Source organism: Oncorhynchus gorbuscha, unplaced genomic scaffold (assembly GCF_021184085.1).
Source record: "Oncorhynchus gorbuscha isolate QuinsamMale2020 ecotype Even-year unplaced genomic scaffold, OgorEven_v1.0 Un_scaffold_1188, whole genome shotgun sequence".
NCBI lineage: Eukaryota > Metazoa > Chordata > Actinopteri > Salmoniformes > Salmonidae > Oncorhynchus > Oncorhynchus gorbuscha.
The window spans coordinates 126128-152345 of NW_025746044.1; the positions used below are offsets into that span (position 1 = coordinate 126128).

General features: G+C 41.9%; 1 protein-coding gene across 3 annotated transcripts; it reads right to left on the minus strand.

The window, feature by feature from the left end:
- Positions 1-1118: 1118 nt before the first annotated feature.
- LOC124021735 (twinfilin-1-like) lies at positions 1119-18455 on the minus strand. 3 transcript variants are annotated; one of them, XR_006836302.1, is made up of 10 exons: positions 18314-18455; positions 17231-17308; positions 16581-16759; positions 15713-15808; positions 15111-15215; positions 9687-9812; positions 7819-7969; positions 3612-3733; positions 2008-2728; positions 1119-1903 (listed from the first exon to the last, which is right to left on the minus strand). XR_006836302.1 is itself a non-coding variant. In XM_046336867.1 (9 exons), the coding sequence occupies exons 1-9, from the start codon at positions 18450-18452 to the stop codon at positions 2564-2566; spliced, it is 1161 nt and encodes a 386-aa protein (XP_046192823.1). In that variant the 5' UTR covers positions 18453-18455; the 3' UTR covers positions 1119-2563. The 3 variants fall into 3 exon arrangements, 1 of the variants encoding a protein (XP_046192823.1); XR_006836301.1 differs by having other exon boundaries at positions 1956-2728; XM_046336867.1 differs by having other exon boundaries at positions 1119-2728.
- Between the last annotated feature and the right edge of the window lie 7763 nt (positions 18456-26218).

Sequence of the window (26218 nt, forward strand, 5' to 3'; positions counted from 1 at the left end):
GTAATCTAGTACAGCATGAACATGTCATAGTGGTTTGCCTTTTCATGGAATGAGTAGACAGATTCTCCATGACATTTTACCTGGGAATCACAGTCCCTTCCCTTCATTGTGGTTTTAATAAACACATGCGTACACACAGTGTCACGTGGGGAAAGACCTGCAGCATTGTGGTTGAAAAGCATTGCATATTATGTGGGATTAATATCACTGATGTGAAATGCACAAACGAGCAACCCTGACAAACAGGTCTGCGTCTGAAATGGCACCTGGGTCAAAAGTAGTGCACTATATAGGGAATAGGGTGCCTATTCTGATGGGCTCTGGTCAAAAGTAGTGCACTATATAGGGAATAGGGTGCCTATTCTGATGGGCTCTGGTCAAAAGTAGTGCACTATATAGGGAATGGGGTGCCTATTTTGATGGGCTCTGGTCAAAAGTAGTGCACTATATAGGGAATAGGGTGCCCATTCTGATGGGCTCTGGTCAAAAGTAGTGCACTATATAGGGAATGGGGTGCCTATTTTGATGGGCTCTGGTCAAAAGTAGTGCACTATATAGGGAATGGGGTGCCTATTCTGATGGGCTCTGGTCAAAAGTAGTGCACTATATAGGGAATAGGGTGCCTATTTTGATGGGCTCTGGTCAAAAGTAGTGCACTATATAAGGAATAGGGTGCCTATTTTGATGGGCTCTGGTCAAAAGTAGTGCACTATATAAGGAATAGGGTGCCTATTCTGATGGGCCCTGGTCAAAAGTAGTGTACTATATAAGGAATAGGGTGCCTATTCCGATGGGCTCTGGTCAAAAGTAGTGTACTATATAAGGAATAGGGTGCCTATTCTGATGGGCCCTGGTCAAAAGTAGTGTACTATATAAGGAATAGGGTGCCTATTCCGATGGGCTCTGGTCAAAAGTAGTGCACTATATAGGGAATAGGGTGCCTATTCTGATGGGCTCCGGTCAAAAGTAGTGTACTATATAGGGAATGGGGTGCCTATTCTGATGGGCTCCGGTCAAAAGTAGTGCACTATATAGGGAATAGGGTGCCTATTCTGATGGGCTCCGGTCAAAAGTAGTGCACTATATAGGGAATAGGGTGCCTATTCTGATGGGCTCTGGTCAAAAGTAGTGCACTATATAGGGAATAGGGTGCCTATTCTGATGGGCTCCGGTCAAAAGTAGTGTACTATATAGGGAATAGGGTGCCATTCCGGACGCACACAGGCACTCTCTCTCTCACACAGACCGACAAACAGATAACGGTTGCCATTCAACCGATTCAGAATGTGACCTCTCAGTCGCAGAACACCACACACACATACAGTACATCACGGACCTAGAAAAATACTTTCTATAAGATTTTTCATTCTTCAGTAAAAGAACATGGAAAGAGAAATCACTAACTAGATTTTGGACTGACATGTAATCATATAGTTGTTATGGATATGGTAGTGGTAGTACAAATGAGATGCATAGAGTAAAATGTAGGCTTCTTAACAACATCCACAGACCCACACATGGCCTCTCTTCTCTCCCAATTCAAGATTCTACATCAGCATGGTCCTATTCATTAGGCACAGCATAGCTAAACGTTTTCAAACATTTATCAACGGAAAGCGAAAACAAGCTATTCTTATTGGACAAGTCTAGGTGGTCCCTCTCTGTTTTCTCCATTTAGTGTCACATGAATAGGACCCAGTCCTCAACTCTGATCCTGAAGGGCTAGCGGTTGTGGAACAACATTCTCTATTGATTGACTTTACACAAGGCATTATAGAATTGCTACAACATTGTCGGCATTGAATCAGCACTAACAACAAGGTGAAGTGTTCAGATCAGTATCACATGCTCACTAGAAAAATCACAAGGTCTTTCCTCTCACACACCTCCAGAACCTCTAGCTCTCCAGGACCTCCAGAACCTCTAGCTCTCCAGAACCTCTAGCTCTCCAGGACCTCCAGAACCTCTAGCTCTCCAGGACCTCCAGAACCTCTAGCTCTCCAGGACCTCCAGAACCTCTAGCTCTCCAGGACCTCCAGAACCAGGATTGGGAACCATATATCTTAAAAACACATCCAGCTCTCCAGAACCAGGATTGGGAACCATATATTTTAAAAATATTGTCAAATAATATGAGAAATAAAAAAACATTAGCTATTATAGCTCTAAAGGGAAATGTTGGCTCTCTCTCTCTTATCATCATGAAAACACAGCACCGACTGTCTGTCTAAATAACAAGCTACTAATGTAAGTAAGTTCACAGGTTTGAGTGTCATGGCTTATATTAGTGTGGTGGTCTGTGTGTGCATAGTTCATATAGTCTACAGGCTGGTTGTCTATGAGGTTAAAGGGCATTAGGAGGGATTCATGTCAATGGTCTATGTCTTACATGGAACCCTATCCCCTATATAGTGCACTCCTTTTAACCAGACCCCTATAGGCCCTAGTCAACAGTAGTGCACTATAAAGTGAATAGGGGGGCCATTTGGGAGTCAACCAGATAAAGGGTTCTTATATACTAAGTGGAATGTTCCATTGTGGACTAAAATGGAGGGGTGTTTTATTAGTCTTCTTCGCCATCCCCTGGTGGTCTAGTGATCCGGCGCCCCCCTTTCTTCCCCGCGGGACCTTTAGGTTTGGGAAAGGCCTGCTTGTGTGCGTGCTGCTTAGGGTGGACCTCTTCGTACATGAATTCTGCGGTGAGCTCATCACCGTTATCAATCTCCAGCTAGGGGAGGGAATCAGAATGCATCAGTTAGTAGGGATACTTCTACTAATAGGAATACAATAAATCCCATCACTGAGGGGCAAACTAGACTTACTCTAGAAAAAGTACATTGCAGCAAAAATCCAGTCTACACTGGCATAATGTTACAGTATTTTCACAGGGGTGTTTTAAACTGTTGAAAGTCACTCATGTGACTCACTGCAGTGAACCTGAGTTGTATTAATTAGGTACCAAATAATATGGGTTAAAGCAGAACTAAAACCCCACGTATTTTTGGTCAGATGCTTATGTTTACGCAGTCTGTCCACGAGAGATCAGGTTCCAAATGAAAGAAAAACAGACTGAAATGGATGGACTATCTGACTTAATATAATGTGAAGTGCATGTTTAAATGTTCTGTTGCAAAACATTTAGCTACAGTGTGATATAATGAACAAGACCCAGCCCTTACCTTTTTGGCTATCTGGATGTGCAGGTTATATAATGAACAAGACCCAGCTCTTACCTTTTTGACTATCTGGATGTGCAGGTTATATAATGAACAAGACCCAGCTCTTACCTTTTTGGCTATCTGGATGTGCAGGTTATATAATGAACAAGACCCAGCTCTTACCTTTTTGACTATCTGGATGTGCAGGTTGTATAATGAACAAGACCCAGCTCTTACCTTTTTGGCTATCTGGATGTGCAGGTTGTATAATGAACAAGACCCAGCTCTTACCTTTTTGGCTATCTGGATGTGCAGGTTATATAATGAACAAGACCCAGCTCTTACCTTTTTGACTATCTGGATGTGCAGGTTATATAATGAACAAGACCCAGCCCTTACCATTTTGACTATCTGGATGTGCAGGTTGTGTAATGAACAAGACCCATCTCTTACCTTTTTGGCTATCTGGATGTGCAGGTTGCTCTCCACAGTATCGATGAGAGGGTTCTTACAGCTGGAGTAGAGCATCCTCTCTCTGATGCTACATTTATACCCCGGCATGGAGTAGATGAACACTGCAACACACACAGGAAACCACTTTAAAATACCACCTTATCACATTGTTATTACATGTAATTAACATTTAACATTTACATTTAAGTCATTTAGCAGACGCTCTTATCCAGAGCGACTTACAAATTGGTGCATTCACCTTATGACATCCAGTGGGACAGTCACTTAACAATAGTGCATCTAAAACTTAGGGGGGTGGGGTGAGAGGGATTACTTAACCTATCCTAGGTATTCCTTAAAGAGGTGGGGTTTCAGGTGTCTCCGGAAGGTGGTGATTGACTCCGCTGTCCTGGCGTCGTGAGGGAGTTTGTCCACCATTGGGGGGCCAGGGCAGCGAACAGTTTTGACTGGGCTGAGCGGGAGCTGTACTTCCTCAGTGGTAGGGAGGCGAGCATGCCAGAGGTGGATGAACGCAGTGCCCTTGTTTGGGTGTAGGCCTGATCAGAGCCTGGAGGTACTGAGGTGCCGTTCCCCTCACAGCTCCGTAGGCAAGCACCATGGTCTTGTAGCGGATGCGAGCTTCAACTGGAAGCCAGTGGAGAGAACGGAGGAGCGGGGTGACGTGAGAGAACTTGGGAAGGTTGAACACCAGACGGGCTGCGGCGTTCTGGATGAGTTGAAGGGGTTTAATGGCACAGGCAGGGAGCCCAGCCAACAGCGAGTTGCAGTAATCCAGACGGGAGATGACAAGTGCCTGGATTAGGACCTGCGCCGCTTCCTGTGTGAGGCAGGGTCGTACTCTGCGGATGTTGTAGAGCATGAACCTACTTTGATGTTAGTTGAGAACGACAGGGTGTTGTCCAGGATCACGCCAAGGTTCTTGGCGCTCTGGGAGGAGGACACAATGGAGTTGTCGACCGTGATGGCGAGATCATGGAACGGGCAGTCCTTCCCGGGAGGAAGAGCAGCTCCGTCTTCCGAGGTTCAGCTTGAGGTGGTGATCCGTCATCCACACTGATATGTCTGCCAGACATGCAGAGATGCGATTTGGTCATCAGAAGGGGGAAAGGAATCTGCATAGCAATGATAAGAGAGACCATGTGAGGTTATGACAGAGCCAAGTGACTTGGTGTATAGCGAGAATAAGAGGGCCAAGAACAGAGCCCTGGGGACACCAGTGGTGAGAGCGCGTGGTGAGGAACAGATTCTCGCCACGCCACCTGGTAGGAGCTGTTAGGACGCAATATGAGCCGCGCCGGAGATGCCCAACTTGGAGAGGAGGATCTGATGGTTCACAGTATCGAAGGCAGCCGATAGATCTAGAAGGATGAGAGCAGAGGAGAGAGAGTTAGCTTTAGCAGTGCGGAGCGCCTCCGTGATACAGAGGAGAGCAGTCTCAGTTGAATGACTAGTCTTGAAACCTCTGATTTGGATCAAGAAGGTCATTCAGAGAGAGATAGCGGGAGAGCTGGCCAAGGACGGCACGTTCAAGAGTTTTGGAGAGAAAAGAAAGAAGGGATACTGGTCTGTAATTGTTGACATCGGAGGGATCGAGTGTAGGTTTTTTCAGAAGGGGTGCAACTCTCGCTCTCTTGAAGACGGAAGGGACGTCCAACGGTCAGGGATGAGTTGATAAGCGAGGTGAGGTAAGGGAGAAGGTCTAAATGGTCTGGAGAAGAGAGGAGGGGATAGGGTCAAGCACCGGCCGTCACAAGACGCGAGATTTCATCTGGAGAGAGAGGGGAGAAAGAGGTCAGAGCACAGGGTAGGGCAAGCAGAACAACGTTTGACTTAGCAAACGAGGATCGGATGTCGTCTGACCTTCTTTTCAAAATGGTTGACGAAGTCATCTGCAGAGAGGGAGGAGGGGGGAGGGGGCGGAGGATTCAGGAGGGAGGAGAAGGTGGCAAAGAGCTTCCTAGGGTTAGAGGCAGATGCTTGGAATTTAGCGTGGTAGAAAGTGGCTTTAGCAGCAGAGACAGAGGAGGAAAATGTAGAGAGGAGGGAGTGAAAGGATGCCAGGTCCGCAGGGAGGCGAGTTTTCCTCCATTTCCGCTGGCTGCCCGGGCCCTGTTCTGTGAGCTGTTGAGTCATCGAGCCACGGAGCGGGAGGGGAGGACCGAGCCGGCCTGGAGGATAGGGGACATAGAGAGTCAAGGGATGCAGAGAGGGAGGAGAGGAGGGTTGAGGAGGCAGAATCAGGAGATAGGTGGGAGAAGGTTTGAGCGGAGGGAAGAGATGATAGGATGGAAGAGGAGAGAGTAGCGGGGGAGAGAGAGCGAAGGTTGGGACGGCGCGATACCATCCGAGTAGGTGTTGGATGAGAGCGAGAGGGAAAAGGATACAAGGCAGTGGTCGGAGACTTGGAGGAGTTGCAGTGAGGTTATGGAAGAACAGCATCTAGTAAAGATGAGGTCGACGTATTGCCTGCCTTGTGAGTAGGGGGGAAGGTGAGAGGGTGAGGTCAAAAGAGGAGAGGAGTGGAAAGAAGGAGGCAGAGAGGAAAGAGTCAAAGGTAGACGTGGGGAGGTTAAAGTCGCCCAGAACTGTGAGAGGTGAGCCGTCCTCAGGAAAGGAGCTTATCAAGGCATCAAGCTCATTGATGAACTCTGGAGGGCGATAAATGATAAGGATGTTAAGCTTGAAAGGGCTAGTAACTGTGACAGCATGGAATTCAAAGGAGGCGATAGACAGATGGGTAAGGGGAGAAAGAGAGAATGACCACTTGGGAGAGATGAGGATCCCGGTGCCACCACCCCGCTGACCAGATGCTCTCGGGGTGTGCGAGAACACGTGGGCGGACGAAGAGAGAGCAGTAGGAGTAGCAGTGTTGTCTGTGGTGATCCATGTTTCCGTCAGTGCCAAGAAGTCGAGGGACTGGAGGGAGGCATAGGCTGAGATGAACTCTGCCTTGTTGACCGCAGATTGGCAGTTCCAGAGGCTACCGGAGACCTGGAACTCCACGTGGGTCGTGCGCGCTGGGACCACCAGAGTAGGGTGGCTATACACGCGGTGAGGAGCGTTTGTATGGTCTGTGCAGAGGAGAGAACAGGGATAAACAGACACATAGTTGACAGGCTACAGAAGAGGCTACGCTAATGCAAAGGAGATTGGAATGACAAGTGGACTACACGTCTCGAATGTTCAGAAAGTTAAGCTACGTAGCAAGAATCTTATTGACTAAAATGATTAAAATGATACAGTACTGCTGAAGTAGGCCAGCTGGCAGTGGGTGCGTTGTTGACACTACACTAATCAAGTCATTCCGTTGAGTGTAATAGTTTCTGCAGTGTTGCTATTCGGGGGCTAGCAGGCTAGCTAGCAGTGTTGTTTACGTTACGTTGCGTTAAAGAACGACAATAGATGGCTAGCGAACCTAGAAAATCGCTCTAGACTACACAATTATCTTTGATACAAAGACGGCTATGTAGCTAGCTAAGTAGCTAGCTACGATCAAACAAATCAAACCGTTGTACTGTAATGAAATGAAGTGAAAATGTGATACAACCTGTGAATGCGACCGGGTAGTTGAGTTCTATACAGAAGACGTTGGCTAGCGTTGGCTAGCTGTTGGCTAGCTAGCAGAGTCACCTACGTTAAGGACGACAAATAGCTGGCTAGCTAACCTCGGTAAATTAAGATAATCACTCTAAGACTACACACTCTAAACCTAAACAACACAATTATCTTGGATACGATGATACGATGATACGAAGACAGCAAAGACAGCTATGTAGGTAGCTAACACTAAACTAATCAAGTCGTTCAGTTGAGTGTAAAAGTTTCTCAGTGCAGCTAATCAGTGGACGTTAGCTAGCTGGCTAGTGAAGACTACGTTAGGACGGCGAAATACGATAATTACGCAATTATCTTTGATACAAAGACGGCTATGTAGCTAGCTGAGAAGAAATTGCTAAGATAAGACAAATCAAACCGTTGTGATATAATGAAATATAATGAAAAAGTTATACTACCCGTTGGAGCGACGTGCAGATGCGACCACTCGCTCCAACCGGAACCGGAACAATACAATACAATATGAATAAGAGTAGATCAAGCTAAAAAATGACTGTGTGGTATAATATCAACGTATTAAAAAAAACATGCCGTAATATCTTCTCATAATGTTTTAATGTGTTGTCTTTACCTGTAGACTCGAGGTAGTCTCCCTCGTGGGAATGCTTGTACAGGAAGAAGTGGTATCGGGCTGCATCCTTGGGGATCCTCTTGGGCAGATCCTTCAGTTCTGTAGGAGTGGTGCTGGACAGCTTGATACACTCATTCCTAAAATCTATCTCCTGTTCATACAGATGATGATGCATTTTTTCAAAAAACAATCCTCAATAAGCTTTGTAATGTAAACCATCCAATACAATAAGGCTTTGAGTATCATGTTTCATGTAACATGGTGCCAGTTAGTTAGTTTGTGTTATAGCCATCACATTGTAGTCTTCTATGGCAATTATATGGCATTGTTGAATCCAGAAACATGCTAGTCAGAGACACCTACTGCTAATGAAACAACACGGTGATTGTCTGTCTCTGTGCTCTAATAAAAGGAGGTGAGACTCCAGACAGTACTGACACTAACCAGCTGTACTTGTTGGTTCTATTCTCTCTTAACTGTTCCAGATACTGGATGGCGTCTCTCTACGATACTATACTTTCCTATATTATTATATACTATGATGTATTATACTATATCATCCCATACTATATTATTCTATACTACACTATATTATTCTATACTACACTATATTATTCTATACTATTTCATTCTATATTATTCTAGACTATGATGTACTATACTATTCTATACTATCCTATATCATTCTATACACTATGACGTACTATACTATTCTAGACTATACTATATTATTCTAGACTATACTGTGTTATTATATACTATGATGTACTATACTATATGTACTATACAATTCTATATCATTCTATTCTGTACTATATTATTTTATACAATACCATATCATTCTATACTATATTATTTAATACTACATTCTATACTATATTATTATATACCATATTATGATATACTGTGACGTATTATACAATTCTATACTATATTATTCTAGACTATACTATATTATTCTAGACTATACTATATTATTTTAGATTATATGATTCTATACTATACTATATTAATTTATACTATATTATGATACACTATGACGTACTATTCTATGCTATATCATTCTATACTATATTATTCTAGACTATACTAAATTATTATAGATTATATCATTCTATATTATACTATATTATTCTATTATATATTATTCTAGACTATGATGTACTATACTATATTATTCTATATCATTCTATTCTGTACAACACCATTCTATACTATCACATTCTATACTATATTATTATTTATACTATTATACTATTCTATGCAATAATATGATGTAGTATACCATATTATTACATACTATGATGTACTAAACTATATTATTCTATACTAGTATATAGTATTCTCTACTATAATATTCTCTAATCTATTGTTCTATAATGGTGTACTATACTACATTATATCCTATATTATTCTATATTACTCTATGATGTACTATACTTTGATGCATTAAACTATATTATTATACACTGTGATGTACTATAATATATTATTCTATACTATGATGTACTATATTAGTATATACTATATTATGATGTACTATACTATATTAGTATATACTATATTATGATGTACTATACTATATTATTGTACAGTATGATGTACTGTAATATATTATTCTATACTGTGATGTACTATATTAGTATATACTATATTATGATGTACTATACTATATTATTGTACATTATGATGTACTGTAATATATTATTCTATACTATGATATACTATACACTATGATGTACTATACTATATACTATGATGTACTATACTATACACTATGACGTACTATACTATACACTATGATGTACTGTAATATATTAATCTGTACTTTATGTAACATACTATACACTATGATGTACTATACTCACCAGCTGTACGTAGTTGATCTTCTTCTCTCTGAACTGTTCCAGAGCCTGGATGGCGTCTCGCTGCATAGGGAAGGCCACGCCCGTCAGAGTCTGTTGCTTAGTGTCCACACTGATGTCTGTCTGTACCTGGACGGATGGACACACATGGTCACTTGGTGTTGTTTTAACTAAATCACCAGGCTTTCTTTCTGAGAAGGGCCCGGGCCCAGACTAATGGTCTGGAACTAAAATAACAACAAAAACAGTCATTAGGTGTCACACACACTAAGACAACCCCAACATTGGTCACCAGGCTGTGGTTTGAGAAGGGCCCGGGCCCAGACTAATGGTCTGGAACTAAAATAACAACAAAAACAGTCATTAGGTGTCACACACACTAAGACAACCCCAACATTGGTCACCAGGCTGTGGTTTGAGAAGGGCCCGGGTCTAGACTCACTACTATAACAGGAAGTCTATCCTTACCACAATGTTGTGTTTGTGTCACCAATCATTTGCAAAAGATAAACAGAAAGATACATTTTTAAAAAGGCACAAAAAACATATTTAACTTGGGGGGAAAAAGGAATTGATAAAGCTTGTGGTAACATTTAAAGTCTTACATGGAACAAAACAATCTCCATGTGATATGAGATAAATAAACTGTTCTGGATAATATATACAATAATAATAATAATATAATGATAATAATATCATAATGATAATAATATAATGATAATAATATAATGATAATAATATAATGATAATAATAATATAATAATAATAATATAATGATAATAATATAATAATAATATAATGATAATAATATAATGATAATAATATAATAATAATAATATAATGATAATAATATAATGATAATAATATAATGATAATAATAATATAATAATAATAATATAATAATAATAATATAATGATAATAATATAATGATAATAATATAATGATAATAATATAATGATAATAATATAATAATAATAATATAATGATAATAATATAATGATAATAATATAATGATAATAATATAATAATAATAATATAATGATAATAATATAATAATAATAATATAATGATAATAATATAATGATAATAATATAATGATAATAATATAATGATAATTATATCATAATGATAATTTTATCCAATATAATATCCAATAGAAATAATAATAATTGAATAACATCAGTATGTAAAAGGTCTGCACTGACCTTTCATGTGTTAGTACAGCCCTCATAACATTCACACTCCTGACATGCCATGTTCAGCTTGACTGAATGAGACTGCCACGGACCTGCTCATCTCTTGTACCTAAAGGATTGGGCTGCTGTTTTTTCATCCATCTACTTATGACAAGGAACGGGTCTCTCAGCAAATGAATAATAAATATCTGAAAGCCTCTTTACTCGCATGTAGATTAGTGGATAATCATCTTGTCCACACAGCTGGTGATTGGGAAGGGGATGTCAATATAAACCTTCCCAGTTGGTTGAGGCTACTGTATTTGTGAGGGTGGCTCTATGAAATAGGCCTATAGGGCAGATGAAGAATGACCCTGTCCTTTTATGGAGTCATGAGGGTGTATACACATCAAGCAATATAGTCCACAGATACCCTGGATTCCACGTTGTTCCGTGACAGCCTTATTCTGAAATTGATTAAAGCCTTTTCTGTCTTCTCATCAATGTACTAAACACACATAATACCCCATAATGACAAAGCAAAAACGTGTTAGTACTTTGTTGAAGCACCTTTGTCAGCGTTTACAGCAGAGTCTTCTGTAGCTCAGTTGGTAGAGCATGGCGCTTGTAACGCCAGGGTAGTGGGTTCGATTCCCGGGACCACCCATACGTAGAATGTATGCACACATGACTGTAAGTCACTTTGGATAAAAGCGTCTGCTAAATGGCATATATTATTATTCTTGGGTATGATGCTACAAGCTTGGCACACACGTTTCTGCACAGCTATTTTCAGGTCTCTCCAGAGATGTTCAATCGGGTTCAAGTCCGGGCTCTGGCTTGGCCACTCAAGGACATTCAGATACTTTTCCCTGCCACTCCTGCATTGTCTTGGCTGTGTACTTAGGGTTGTTGTGCTGTTGGATGGTAAACCTTCAACCCAGTCTGAGGTCCTGAGCACTTTGGAGCAGATTTATCAAGGATCTCTCTATGCTTTGCTCCGTTCATCTTTGCCTCGATCCTGACTAATCTCCCAGTCCCTGCCGCTGAAAAACATCCCCACAGGATGATGCTGCCACAACCATGCTTCACCGTAGGGATGGTGCCAGGTTTCCTACAGACACAATCCTGTCTCTGAGCTCTACGGACAATTCCTTCGACTTCATGGCTTGGTCTTTGCTCTGACATGTACTGTCAACTGTGGGACCTTACATAGACAGGTGTGTGCCTTTTCAAATCATGTCCAATCAATTGAATTTACCACAGGTGGACTCCAATCAAGTTGTAGAAACTTCTCAAGGATGATGAATGGAAACAGGGTGAGCTCAATTAGAAGTCTCATAGCATAGGGTCTGAATACTTATGTAAATAAGGTATTTCTGTACTTATTTTTAATACATCTGATAATAAAAAATAATAAAAAATAAAAAATTCAATTTGTCATTATGGACTATTGTGTGTAGATTGCAGAGTTAAAAAAAACATGTTTTATACATTTTTGAATAAGGCTGTAATGTAACAAAATGTGGAAAAAGTCACAGGGTGTGAACACTTTCCGAAGGCACTGTAGGTATATTGGCAGAGGTAGCTCCACTCTACCGACACAGATAGCTCCACTCCACTCCACTGAGACAGGTAGCTCCACTCCACTCCACCGAGACAGGTAGCTCCACTCCACTCCACCGACACAGGTAGCTCCACTCCACTCCACCGACACAGGTAGCTCCACTCCACTCCACCGACACAGGTAGCTCCACTCCACTCCACCGACACAGGTAGCTCCACTCCACTCCACTCCGACGAGACAGGTAGCTCCATCCCACTGACACAGGTAGCTCCACCCCACTGACACAGGAAGCTACACTCCACCGGTATAGGAAGCTACACTCCACCGATATAGGAAGCTACACTCCACCGATACAGGAAGCTACACTCCACCGATACAGGAAGCTACACTCCACCGATACAGGAAGCTACACTCCACCGATACAGGAAGCTACACTCCACCGATACAGGAAGCTACACTCCACCGATACAGGAAGCTACACTCCACCGGTATAGGAAGCTATACTCCACCGATACAGGAAGCTACACTCCACCGATACAGGAAGCTACACTCCACCGGTATAGGAAGCTACACTCCACCGATACAGGAAGCTACACTCCACCGGTATAGGTAGCTACACTCCACCGATACAGGAAGCTACACTCCACCGATACAGGAAGCTACTCTCCACCGATACAGGAAGCTACACTCCACCGGTATAGGAAGCTACACTCCACCGGTATAGGAAGCTACACTCCACCGGTATAGGAAGCTACACTCCACCGATATAGGAAGCTACACTCCACCGATATAGGAAGCTACACTCCACCGGTATAGGAAGCTACACTCCACCGGTATAGGAAGCTACATTCTTAGAAAAAAAGGGTTCCAAAACGGTTCTTCGGCTGTCCCCACAAGATAACCTTTTTTGGTTCCAGGCAGAACCCTATGTGAAAAGGGTTTTACATAGAACCCCAAAGAGTTCTACCTGGAACCAAAAGGGTTCTACGTGGAATTAAAAAGGTTTCTTCAAAGAGTTGTCATATTTAATACAATTATAATTAATTTTTTTATAATATTGGGACAGCAGAAGAACCCTTTTAGGTTCCAGATACTGTGACGACCCTCCCACTCTGTCTGCCGTATTCTGTCTTTGTTCTTGTTTCCTTATTAGGATGCCGGTGGGCGGAGTTGAGAGGGTCGTCAGCTACATGGGAAACACCTGGGCCAGGTGTCTCCCAGGATAAATAGACCTCTTCAACATTCATGGAGGAGACTCTCTCCATGCAGACACCTTTGTAGATTGTGTTGTGGTTCTTGGTGGCCTTTTGTTTGTTTGCTTTGGCACCTTTCAACACCCTGCATTATCACATTCATTCATGCAAAACACTCACTTACACTACTGATTACTGATTACACACACCATTGGATATTTTCCTTAGTTGCTTTAGTTAATAAATATATATTTTGCTACTCCTTATCTCCACGTTGCCTCCCTTTGTTACGGGCTTTGAGCCGGTTCGTGACAATACACTCTCAGAAAATAAGGTGCTATGTGTTTTTGGTGAAGTAAATTCACATGCTATTTTTACTATGCTTTACAGTGTGAATGTATAGTTGGGAACGATAAACCTTTTAGTATGAAGTCTGATGGGTATACAGAGATTAATAAATAAAGCAAATGGACTGGCAGAGAGGAGTTATCTGGTCTAGTCTCCTCCAGCCTACAGGGACAACCCATATCAACCTGCTGAGACTGTTTGTTTCATGGAGTGTGTGTGTGTGGGGGGGAAATTGGTTATTATATTCTTGTGGAGACTGAAAATCCCCAATAGACCCCACAAGGATAGTAGAACAAGGAAAATTATCCCTCGTTGAGACATTTCCCACATCCCCATGAGGACAAAGGCTATTTTAACCCTAGGGGTTAGGTTTAGGGTTGCAATTAGGGTTAGTTTAAGAGGTTGGTGGTTAGATTTAGGAGCTAGGTTCAGGGTTACGGTTCAGGTTAGGGAAAATAGGATTTTGAATTGTTGGCAGAAGATCAAAACGCGTGTGTGTGACATCATCACTCCGATATAAATAGAAAAATGCCTCATAGTATTATTATGAATGCATGCGGCCAGGGGAATCTGGGGCAGAAGTTGGGCTGTTTGGTCTAGTGTGTAAACATCTTTCCACTTCATTGATCTGTTATTGATTGCCTGCTGTGAATTGCTCGATGCCTCTCTCTCTCTCCACTAAAGCCTAATAATTAAAAAGAAAATCTAAAACGTGCTAGCTGCAAAGTCCTTTGTTGTGGAAATTATTTTGTGTGTGTGTGTGTGTGTGTGTGTGTGTGTGTGTGTGTGTGTGTGTGTGTGTGTGTGTGTGTGTGTGTGTGTGTGTGTGTGTGTGTGTGTGTGTGTGTGTGTGTGTGTGTGTGTGTGTGTAAACTCATAGAAATAAGGGTTCCAAAAGGGTTCTTCGGCTGTCCTCATTGGAGAACCCTTTTTGATTCCAGATAGAACCCTTTTTGGTTTCATGAAGAACCCTCTTTCAAAAGAGCTCTACAAGGAATCTAAAAGGGTTCTACTTGGAACCAAAAAGGGTTCTTCAAAGTGTTCTCCTATGGGGACAGCCGAAGAACCCTTTTAGGTTCTAGATAGCACCTTTTTTCCTAAGAGTGTATGTACATCTGCGTGTGTGTGTGTGTGTCTCTCTACCTCACTCAGTTTGATCTGCCTCAGCTCCTCCTCAGCAGCAGTCAGTGGTTGTGGAGCAGCCTGTGCTATCAGGTACTTCCTGTACCCACTCAGCGACACATCATCCTGGGGAGAGAGAGGACCGTGAGAGAGGTGGACTGGAGCTCAGGGTTCGCATTTAGAGTAGCAGTGCTTATATAGGATCCTCTCTTCACTCCCTCCCCAGCCTCCCCCCAATGCTGCAAAGAGTGAAGTGAATTTATTAAATCACTTCCTTGTTGTTAAATGACCCCACAGCTCTCCAAGGCATACATAATATTAATAATTAAAAGAAAGTCCACAAATAGCATTTTCTCAAAAAGCTATCTACTTTATTTTTTGTGTGGTGTTTAATTATTTAAATCGGTTCCTTTTTGTTGTCCTTAAAGGATTCTATGTTGTTTTGCGTTGGATAATTTGTCATGAGGGAATGAGGGACAGCATAAACATGTCACGATGTCACCTAGCGACATATGGTGCAACCAACAGCGACTGTCCCTGAAACATTGTTGCCAAACCTGCAAGCCCACTTAGGCCAATAAGCCAGAAAATAATGAGGAGTTTCTTCAGATTCGTCAACATACCTCCACTGTGCCAAATATTTCATCTTTAATGTGTCCACCCCCAAACTCCTTCTTCAGTGTAGCTCTTGTAGCAGCATATAACATCTTCTGTCTAACCTATAGAAGTGGGAGGAATTCATGTTTTTACTAGTACGGCTACATATGACTGTAGGTTGCAATCTAAACAAGAACACAATGCTATTTCATACAGACATCTCAGAAAAATTGACCATTTTGGCTGTTTCATTGAGGTTTGGGGTGGAAGCCAGGTTCATGCTTCCTGCCAGCTAACATTAGAATTGCAAATATGCTAGTTTAGCACAACAATAAGCTAGCCTTTTTGCTCAACAGTCTCTTCAAAATGTTGGCATTAGCTAAGCATAAATAAACACTTTTTTCAAATGGGGGGCAGCTTTTGACATACTTATATGAACCATAAGAGGATTTTCCTCCATCTAAAAACCTGTTTAAAGTCAACAGTTCTCTCACCCAGTGGTAAGGGTTCCTCCTCTATAGTTAGCCAACCACAGACCAGATGTGTGTTTGAAAGCAGCACTGTGTGTGGCCTGTTACATTCTCCCTGTTGTGCTTTACCTGTAACGAGGACTAGACTGTGGGTTTATAGTTCTCTAAATAGAGTCTTATTGTAGACAGTATTCTGGCTTATTAGACTATGGAATAAACAGAGAGACTTTTAAATGCCCTAACGGACACCATGACAGTTGTGTTAAGAGGGTGAAACGGTAGTTTAAGTGAAGTAAAAACTGTCATGTCTATGGCATTCCAGAGGTAGTCTTGACTAACAACAAAAAAGAAGAGAATTTGCTCCCAACCAATATATTGATGAATGAACAAAGTCAGAAAGAAACAGATAAACATATCAACATACAGGTGAGCGGTCAGGTGACCAGGCCAGGAAGATCCACTCATATCCCTGGTTGTTAGTAGAGTCCAGCCTGTACAGGAGATAGGAAGGCATGTCCTCCTGTAGGAGAGGCAGCACATAGGCATCATACTCCTGGTCCCACTTCTTAGACGCATGCTTGGTGCCTCCCAGCACCAGAGTCTCTGGAATAACAACAAGGAGGGACATGGTGGATTTATTACACTGATATACAATATGGAACTATGGGAACAGGTACATATCAACATACATCACATCTGGTCTGTCTTTTCAGGTAAGATCTACAGTATCTGAGATTGCAGTAAAGGCAACCAACCAACAGATATCTTACAAATGACATGAAGTGTAATAACTAATTCAGTACAATACAATAAAGCACACTGCAATACAGTACAAGACAGTGCAATACAATACAGTACAAGACAGTACAATACAATTCAGTACAATACAATCTACGTTTCAGATCACAGTATGACTTCAACATCACAGTAAATATAACCAGTTGTAACCAATCAACAAACTACTGAACTTATCTTTTTACCCATTGATCATGTTGCATACAGCGATGGGTAGGACTCATCTCTGATCAATAGGTGTGATTGAGTTGATCAGCTGTAGGCAGGCTACATACTCACCCATCTCAATGACGACCTTCAGCAGGCGATAGGCTCCGTTCCTCGCCTTAGCAAAGATGTCTTTCACTTCCTCCGCAGCTGTGAAGTCAAAGCAAGCAGTCACCTTTTTATTCACACACATTGGCTCAAGAGAGACGTCGGCTATTCATACAACAGGGACATGCAGGGAACACAAGCATGGGGAATAGCCTATTACCGAACAGTCAAGTGTAGAATATACTGGTCAAATGAAATATGGATTGGTGTGTTTATCAAAAAATGGTTTCAAGAAAAGATTAGTACAGGCAGCTGATCTATCTTGGGTCATTGCCTATAGTATAGAGACAGAGAATGAACGTCAAGTATTCAAGACGCATAAGAGCAGAAAACAAAAACAGCAATGACTTCAATGTACCGTAATTGTATAACACGTTGTCGTGCCATGATAAATAAAGACAGCTCTGATAGCCTACTGGCCAAAATAGGTGCCCCACATTTTACTAGACAGTCAGTTGTTACATAAAAACCGACCCAGTTGCATCAACCGTTATCTCATCCCCAAAACAAACAAACATCAACCGTTATCTCATCCCCAAAACAAACAAACATCAACCGTTATCTCATCCCCAAAACAAACAAACGTCAAAAGGGCAACAGTCATCTTGGCCAGAAATGTCACCCAGATTAACTTTAGGCATTTGATGAATGGGCGGCTTGTTCCCTTGTAAAAGACCTTTGAAACACGCGTTAGACCAGAGCCTGCTGCAGCAGCACGGGGCTTGAGGACAAACTGCTAGTGTTTATGCGGCGTAACAATCTCAGTTGAATCGCAGCAGCACGACCATATTAGTACAACGCATCGCTGAATACACTTGTCATAGATTCTTCTCATTCGCCCAGTGCACCGTGAAGCCCGAAGCAACTTCCACAGAGCAGAAAGCACTGCTTATTCTCGCTGATGATGCAGAACGACACACATACAACATTATTTTTCCCTATGACTTTAATCCTTTTAAATCAAATCTGTCATGGACGACGATTGCATCGTCTATTCCGTTGTGGTTTCAACAGCAAGAGACAATAAGCAAAAATGTGCGTATTTACCTTGTATGCCCGTTTGATGGGACATTATGTCTATCTGCTTTGCTTTGGGTCGCCCGGGCCGGTAGGTGACTGAAGGGAAAGAACAAGGAAGAAGAAACCGAACTACAGTAACTCGACCTGCCTCGAGCTGTGATGTCATCACGCAGCATCAACTGTATCATGTGACGATGGAGCAGTAACGCGCACGTAGTTGATACGTTCCAATGTTGAATACTACTACTATATTATCATTATTATTATTATTACTAGGTCTCTCTATGATACAGTTTTTTTCAATCATTCATTTTTGGTTATGATGAGGAGGAGAATGTGTACAATTGAACTGATTGTTACACTTTCACAGAGCACCAAACACACCAAGACAGTTGTGAAGAGAGCACGACAAAGCCTATTCCCCCTCAGGAAACTAAAGAGATGTGGCCTCAGATCCTCAAAAGGTTCTACAGTTGCAACATCGAGAGCATCTGGTTGCATCACTGCCTGGTACGGCAACTGCTCAGCCTACAACTGCAAGGCACTACAGAGGGTAGTGCGTACGGCCCAGTACATCACTCGGGCTAAGCTGCCTGCCATCCAGGACCTCTACACCAGGCGGTGTCAGAGGACGGCCCTAAAAATTGTCAAAGACCCCAGCCACCCCAGTCAGACTGTTCTCTCTACTACCGCATGGCAAGCGGTACCGGAGCGCCAAGTCTAGGACCAACAGGTTCAACAGTTTTTACCCTAAAGCCATAAAACTCCTGAACAAGTAATCAAATGGCTACCCAGACTATTTGCATTGTCCCCCCAACCCCCCTCCCCAACCCCTCTTTTACGCTACTGCTACTCTCTGTTTATCATATATGCATAGTCACTGTAACCATACCTACATGTACATACTACCTCAATCAGTCCGACTAACCGGTGCCTGTATATAACCTCACTACTGATATTTTCAAATGTCTTTTTACTGTTGTTTTATTTCTTTACTAATCTATTGTTCACCTAATACCTATTTTTTTTAACTTAAAAATCGCACTGTTGGTTAGGGCCTGTAAGTAAGCATTTCACTGAAAGGTCTACTACACCTGTTGTATTCAGCACAGGTGACAAATACACTTTGATTTGATTTGTTATACAAATCAAATCCATTAGTATTACTATTGAACAGATTAATAATTGTCATTCAACAAATAGGTCACAACAACAACTATCTCATTCTAATATCTGAACTGTACCCTATCTATCCAGTATAACACTGCTCAATACCAATATGCCATGCATACTGCAATAGGCATTCAACCCCTCAAAGGATTTATATTTTCTGAAACTGTCAGAAGAGCTACAGCTCCTAGGAGTTTTACACCACAGATTCCAACTAAAACGTTGGGTGTTGCCACGTTTTCCTCAGCAGCTACTAATCTAGTGGACCTGCTCAGATTCTACCATGTCATTTCCCCCTCGGATTCATAGCAGACGTGTGGTTTGAAGCTTTACCTCCACACACTCCTCTTGTAGTCCTGGACCCACAGAGGCAGAGCAGGGTAATATTAACCCCAGGGAAGGAGTGCTCAGGGTGGGGCACCTCTACCACACCCTGCCCCAGAGGGAGACCTACTATTACTGCTGTTCTCCTGAAGGCAGAAGGACAGAGTGTAGTACAGTCACAGTCATGTAAATGGGTTAGACTCATAGACAAATATATTCAAACTACTATAGATAACATCTGATGGTTTGTCAACGGTTGACTGTGTATTAACAATGACAGGCACTTCCTTGTTTGGTTGTTCACTTTGATTAGTGTGCCCAGGAGAAATCTGTTTTTATACCTACTGATAATAAAGCTTGAAACTAAATATTTTAGTCTATTAAAGACAAAACCAACTTTTTAGGTGAGAGTTTTGGCAGCTATATTCTCCCCTACAGTATCCAGTTGTCCCTGTCATACCTTATGTTGGTGTTTCAACTCCAACACTACTATGTCCACCACCATACAGTACAGTCAGAGTTTTGGCAGCTATATTCTCCCCTACAGTACCCAGTTGTCCCTGTCATACCTTATGTTGGTGTTTCAACTCCAACACTACTATGTCCACCACCATACAGTACAGTCAGAGTTTTGGCAGCTATATTCTCCCCTACAGTACCCAGTTGTCCCTGTCATACCTTATGTTGGTGTTTCAACTCCAACACTACTATGTCCACCACCATACAGTACAGTCAGAGTTTTGGCAGCTATATTCTCCCCTACAGTACCCAGTTGTCCCTGTCATACCTTATGTTGGTGTTTCAACTCCAACACTACTATGTCCACCACCATACAGTACAGTCAGAGTTTTGGCAGCTATATTCTCCCCTACAGTACCCAGTTGTCCCTGTCATACCTTATGTTGGTGTTTCAACTCCAACACTACTATGTCCACCACCATACAGTACAGTCAGAGTTTTGGCAGCTATATTCTCCCCTACAGTACCCAGTTGTCCCTGTCATACCTTATGTTGGTGTTTCAACTCCTACACTACTATGTCCACCACCATACAGTACAGTCAGAGTTTTGGCAGCTATATTCTCCCCTACAGTACCCAGTTGTCCCTGTCATACCTCATGTTGGTGTTTCAACTCCTACACTACTATGTCCACCACCATACAGTACAGTCAGAGTTTTGGCAGCTATATTCTCCCCTACAGTACCCAGTTGTCCCTGTCATACCTTATGTTGGTGTTTCAACTCCAACACTACTATGTCCACCACCATACAGTACAGTCAGAGTTTTCAATAGTCCTTTCAAACATGTCAGTTTCCTCCTAATCAGAATATGCTTTAGATTCAGAACAATTCATTTTGTGATTCAGAAGGTTTCAACAGAAATCCTGAAAGGGAATCATAAACAGACCAGTGTACTCAGTGGATGTACACAGTAAGCCTCTTACAGTGGATGTGTCTGCATGTCCACTATGTGTGAGTGTCCCAGATGGCACCCTATTCACTTTATAGTGGACTGCTTTAGATCAAAATTAGTGCACTATTTAGGGAATAGGGTGCCATTTGGGATATACCCTTGGGTCTGTGACATCACGCAAAAAAAAAACATTTGTCTAGTCATTATGTCTCTCGTTCTATTACAGTAGTAGTTCATGTTAAATTACTGTACAAATCAAAACAGTAGTATCTAAGCATAGCCTTTAAAGTCAACTGTACCTCCCGCGGTCAAATGCATTGAGTAAAGCGATAGTAGTGCAGTCATAGGTTGTGGAGTTGCTGCCAACTTAGGCAGGACAATGGGCGGGTTCGAGCGGATCACTTTTATCAAGTCAGTGACCATCGTTGGTCACCGCCTTTCAAAGTGTGTTGCATTATGGTTACATTGTACGACTTGCGACTTCATGAACTTTACAAAAATCATGTGATCAAAGGTCATGCAGTTTTTGATGAAGTCGTCTTTAGGTCTCTGCAGTTGCTTTCATGAGACTCTAGAGATTTTCTATAGGCATCCTCTCTCGCCTCATAAAAACATTGGCTGCATCTCAGTCTATTTAATAAGTCTGGCAACACAGAAGATTGGTAAACATATAGAACATTTTGAAATCAGGTAACTAAACTAACCAAAAAGAAGAAGAAACTGTACTATGGAACACATATACATGATTTAAAGAACGATAGTGAAAAGCTCTGGAGTACCTTAAATCAAATTCTGGGCAGAAAAGCTCATTCAGCTCCACCCTTAATTAGGGCTGATGACTCATTCAGCTCCACCCTTGATTAAGGCTGATGACTCATTCAGCTCCACCCTTGATTAAGGCTGATGACTCATTCAGCTCCACCCTTGATTAGGGCTGATGACTCATTCAGCTCCACCCTTGATTAAGGCTGATGACTCATTCAGCTCCACCCTTGATTAAGGCTGATGACTCATTCAGCTCCACCCTTGATTAAGGCTGATGACTCATTCAGCTCCACCCTTAATTAGGGCTGATGACTCATTCAGCTCCACCCTTGATTAAGGCTGATGACTCATTCATAACAAACCCTTTGATATTGCCAACCACTTTTGTTTTTGTTGACAAGATTAGCAAACAACAAATGCTGAGCCTTTATATTCATGCATAACTGTAACGGTTTTCCTCCTGGGAAGGAGAGGAGGACCAAAATACAGCGTAGTTCGTGTTCAACATGTTTAATGAAAGACGATAACGTGAACACTACACAAATACAAAATACAAAAGAACGTGACAATAATGGACCAAGTAATTAAAGACAATCACTGTGGCTTAGGATTCCGCAAAGTTATTGTGGAAGAGGTGAAACAATTATTGTTATCTATAAATAAGGACAAACCACCTGGAACCGACAACCGGGATGATAAATGACTGAGGTTGGTAGCGGAATATGTTGAGACTCCTATTTGCCACATCTTCAATCTAAGCCCAGAAGACGGAGTGTGCCGTCAGGCCTGGAGGGAGGTAGAGGTCTTTCCGCGGCCCCAAAATAGCAAAGCACCTGTTAATGGTTCAAACAGAAGACCGATCAGCCTGTTACCTCTACTTAGCAAACCTTTTGAAAAAAATTGTGTTCGACCAAATATGTTGGTATTTTATTATTGTGTTATTCTACGGAAAAAACAAATGAACAACAGACTTTCAGCATGATTATAGGGAAGGGCACTCATCACGCTCGGCACTGAAACAAATGAACAACAGACTTTCAGCATGATTATAGGGAAGGGCACTCATCACGCTCGGCACTGAAACAAATGAACAACAGACTTTCAGCATGATTATAGGGAAGGGCACTCATCACGCTCGGCACTGAAACAAATGACTGATGATTGGCTGGATATTAATGGATAATAATATGTTGTGGGAGCTGTGTTGTTAGGCTTCAGTGCAGTCTATGACATCATTGATCATAATGTATTACTGAAGAAACAGCTGTTTTGTTAGGCTTCAGTGCAGTCTATGACATCATTGATCATAATGTATTACTGAAGAAACAGCTGTGTTGTTAGGCTTCAGTGCAGTCTATGACATCATTGATCATAATGTATTACTGAAGAAACAGCTGTGTTGTTAGGCTTCAGTGCAGTCTATGACATCATTGATCATAATGTATTACTGAAGAAACAGCTGTTTTGTTAGGCTTCAGTGCAGTCTATGACATCATTGATCATAATGTATTACTGAAGAAACAGCTGTGTTGTTAGGCTTCAGTGCAGTCTATGACATCATTGATCATAATGTATTACTGAAGAAACAGCTGTTTTGTTAGGCTTCAGTGCAGTCTATGACATCATTGATCATAATGTATTACTGAAGAAACAGCTGTGTTGTTAGGCTTCAGTGCAGTCTATGACATCATTGATCATAATGTATTACTGAAGAAACAGCTGTTTTGTTAGGCTTCAGTGCAGTCTATGACATCATTGATCATAATGTATTACTGAAGAAACAGCTGTGTTGTTAGGCTTCAGTGCAGTCTATGACATCATTGATCATAATGTATTACTGAAGAAACAGCTGTTTTGTTAGGCTTCAGTGCAGTCTATGACATCATTGATCATAATATATTACTGAAGAAACAGCTGTTTTGTTAGGCTTCAGTGCAGTCTATGACATCATTGATCATAATGTATTACTGAAGAAACAGCTGTTTTGTTAGGCTTCAGTGCAGTCTATGACATCATTGATCATAATGTATTACTGAAGAAACAGCTGTTTTGGATTAACATCCTCTGCCTTATCATGGATGGACAATTCAACACAGAGGTGTTTCTAATAGAAGCCTCTCCAATGCAAATGTGGTGTACAAATGTGGTGTACTGCAGGGCAGCCTGCTTGGACAATTATTGACCTTCCACTGACCTTGAATTAAGCCCGTGTGTCTATGTACGCTGACGACTCAGCCATATACACACGTCGGTTGCAACTGTAAAATAAATAACTGACACCCTTAATATAGAGCTCCAGTCAGTTTTAGAATGGGGAACTAGCAATGAGCTAGTGCTAAATATCTCAAAAACCAATCACTCGCTCAACCTTAAACCTCACCTGAATCTATTATTGAATAATGTGGCTATTGAGAAAGTTGAGGAGGCTAAACTGCTGGGTGTCACCCTAGATAGAAAGCTATCATGTCAAAACAGATACTCAATGGTTACTAAAATGGGAAGAAGTCTGTCCATGATAAGGCGTTGCTCTGCATTCTTGATATCTCAGTGAACCAGACAGGTCCTACAGACCCTAGTTTTGTCTCACCTGGACTACTGCCCAGTTGTGTGGTCAGGTGCGGCAAAGAAGGTCATAGGTCAATTGCAGTTTGTCCAGAACAGAGCAGCCCGTATTGCACTCAGATGTACACAGAGGGTGAATGTCAATGACATGCATGTCAATCTCTCCTGGTTCAAAGTGGAGGAGAGATTGACTGCATCACTATTGATCTTTGTGCAAGGTGTCTATGTGTTGAAGGTACCCAACTGTCTGTTCAAGCAGTTGGACCACAGTTCAGACACTCACCGGTACAACACAAGACATGCAACCAGTGGTCTCTTCACAGTCCCCACATCTCTTCACATCTCTTCATTATTATAATCATTTATCTTCCACTGTGGAGCCAAATACTACCAACTGCCATTCTTTATTTATCTTCATACTGTAACAGAATACATTTGTTAGTTATTTGTTGTTGTAATGACTGTTTGTAACCCTTTTGATTCTGTGGTGTGTGGAGTTCTCAGCCACTAGATGGAGCTGTCCTCATAGTGTGTGGAGTTCTCAGCCACTAGATGGAGCTGTCCTCATAGTGTGTGGAGTTCTCAGCCACTAGATGGAGCTGTCCTCATAGTGTGTGGAGTTCTCAGCCACTAGATGGAGCTGTCCTCATAGTGTGTGGAGTTCTCAGCCACTAGATGGAGACGTCCTCATAGTGTGTGGAGTTCTCAGCCACTAGATGGAGCTGTCCTCATAGTGTGTGGAGTTCTCAGCCACTAGATGGAGCTGTCCTCATAGTGTGTGGAGTTCTCAGCCACTAGATGGAGCTGTGCTCATAGTGTGTGGAGTTCTCAGCCACTAGATGGAGACGTCCTCATAGTGTGTGGAGTTCTCAGCCACTAGATGGAGCTGTCCTCATAGTGTGTGGAGTTCTCAGCCACTAGATGGAGACGTCCTCATAGTGTGTGGAGTTCTCAGCCACTAGATGGAGCTGTGCTCATAGTGTGTGGAGTTCTCAGCCACTAGATGGAGACGTCCTCATAGTGTGTGGAGTTCTCAGCCACTAGATGGAGACCCGTCCTCATGTATGATATTGTTGCTGGAGCTACAGCAGATCTTCCAGATCACAACACTGGCCAGAATATATAGAGAGCAGATGTGTCTGTGTCGTTGCTGGAGCTACAGCAGATCTTCCAGACCACAACACTGGCCAGAATATATAGAGAGCAGATGTGTCTGTGTCTCGGAGGCTACATTCTAATCCCAGAAGGAAGAGAGCTGTAATTAATACTGTTGTAAAGCAGCTCTCTGGTGTTTAGGTTGTAACACATAATAAATGTGTGTTTTGATACGTGGCGTGGCGAGGTTCAAATCAAATCAAATACAATTGGTCGCATAATCATATTTAGCAGATTATATTGTGGGCGTAGCGAAATGCTTGTGTTCCTACTCCAATAGTGCAGTAATATCTAACAATTCACAACAATACACACATATCTAAAGTAAAATAATGGAGTTAAAACTTCTTATGGCTGCAGTCTCTGTACAGGGATCAAAATCAGCGGAAATTTCAGAGCGCCAACTAATAGTACTCGATACAACTCAAACTTTCATTAAAACACACATGCAAGGTACTCAATCAAAGCTACACTCGTTGTGAATCTAGCCAACATGTCAGATTTTTAAAATGCTTTCTGGCGAAAGCATGAGAAGCTATTATC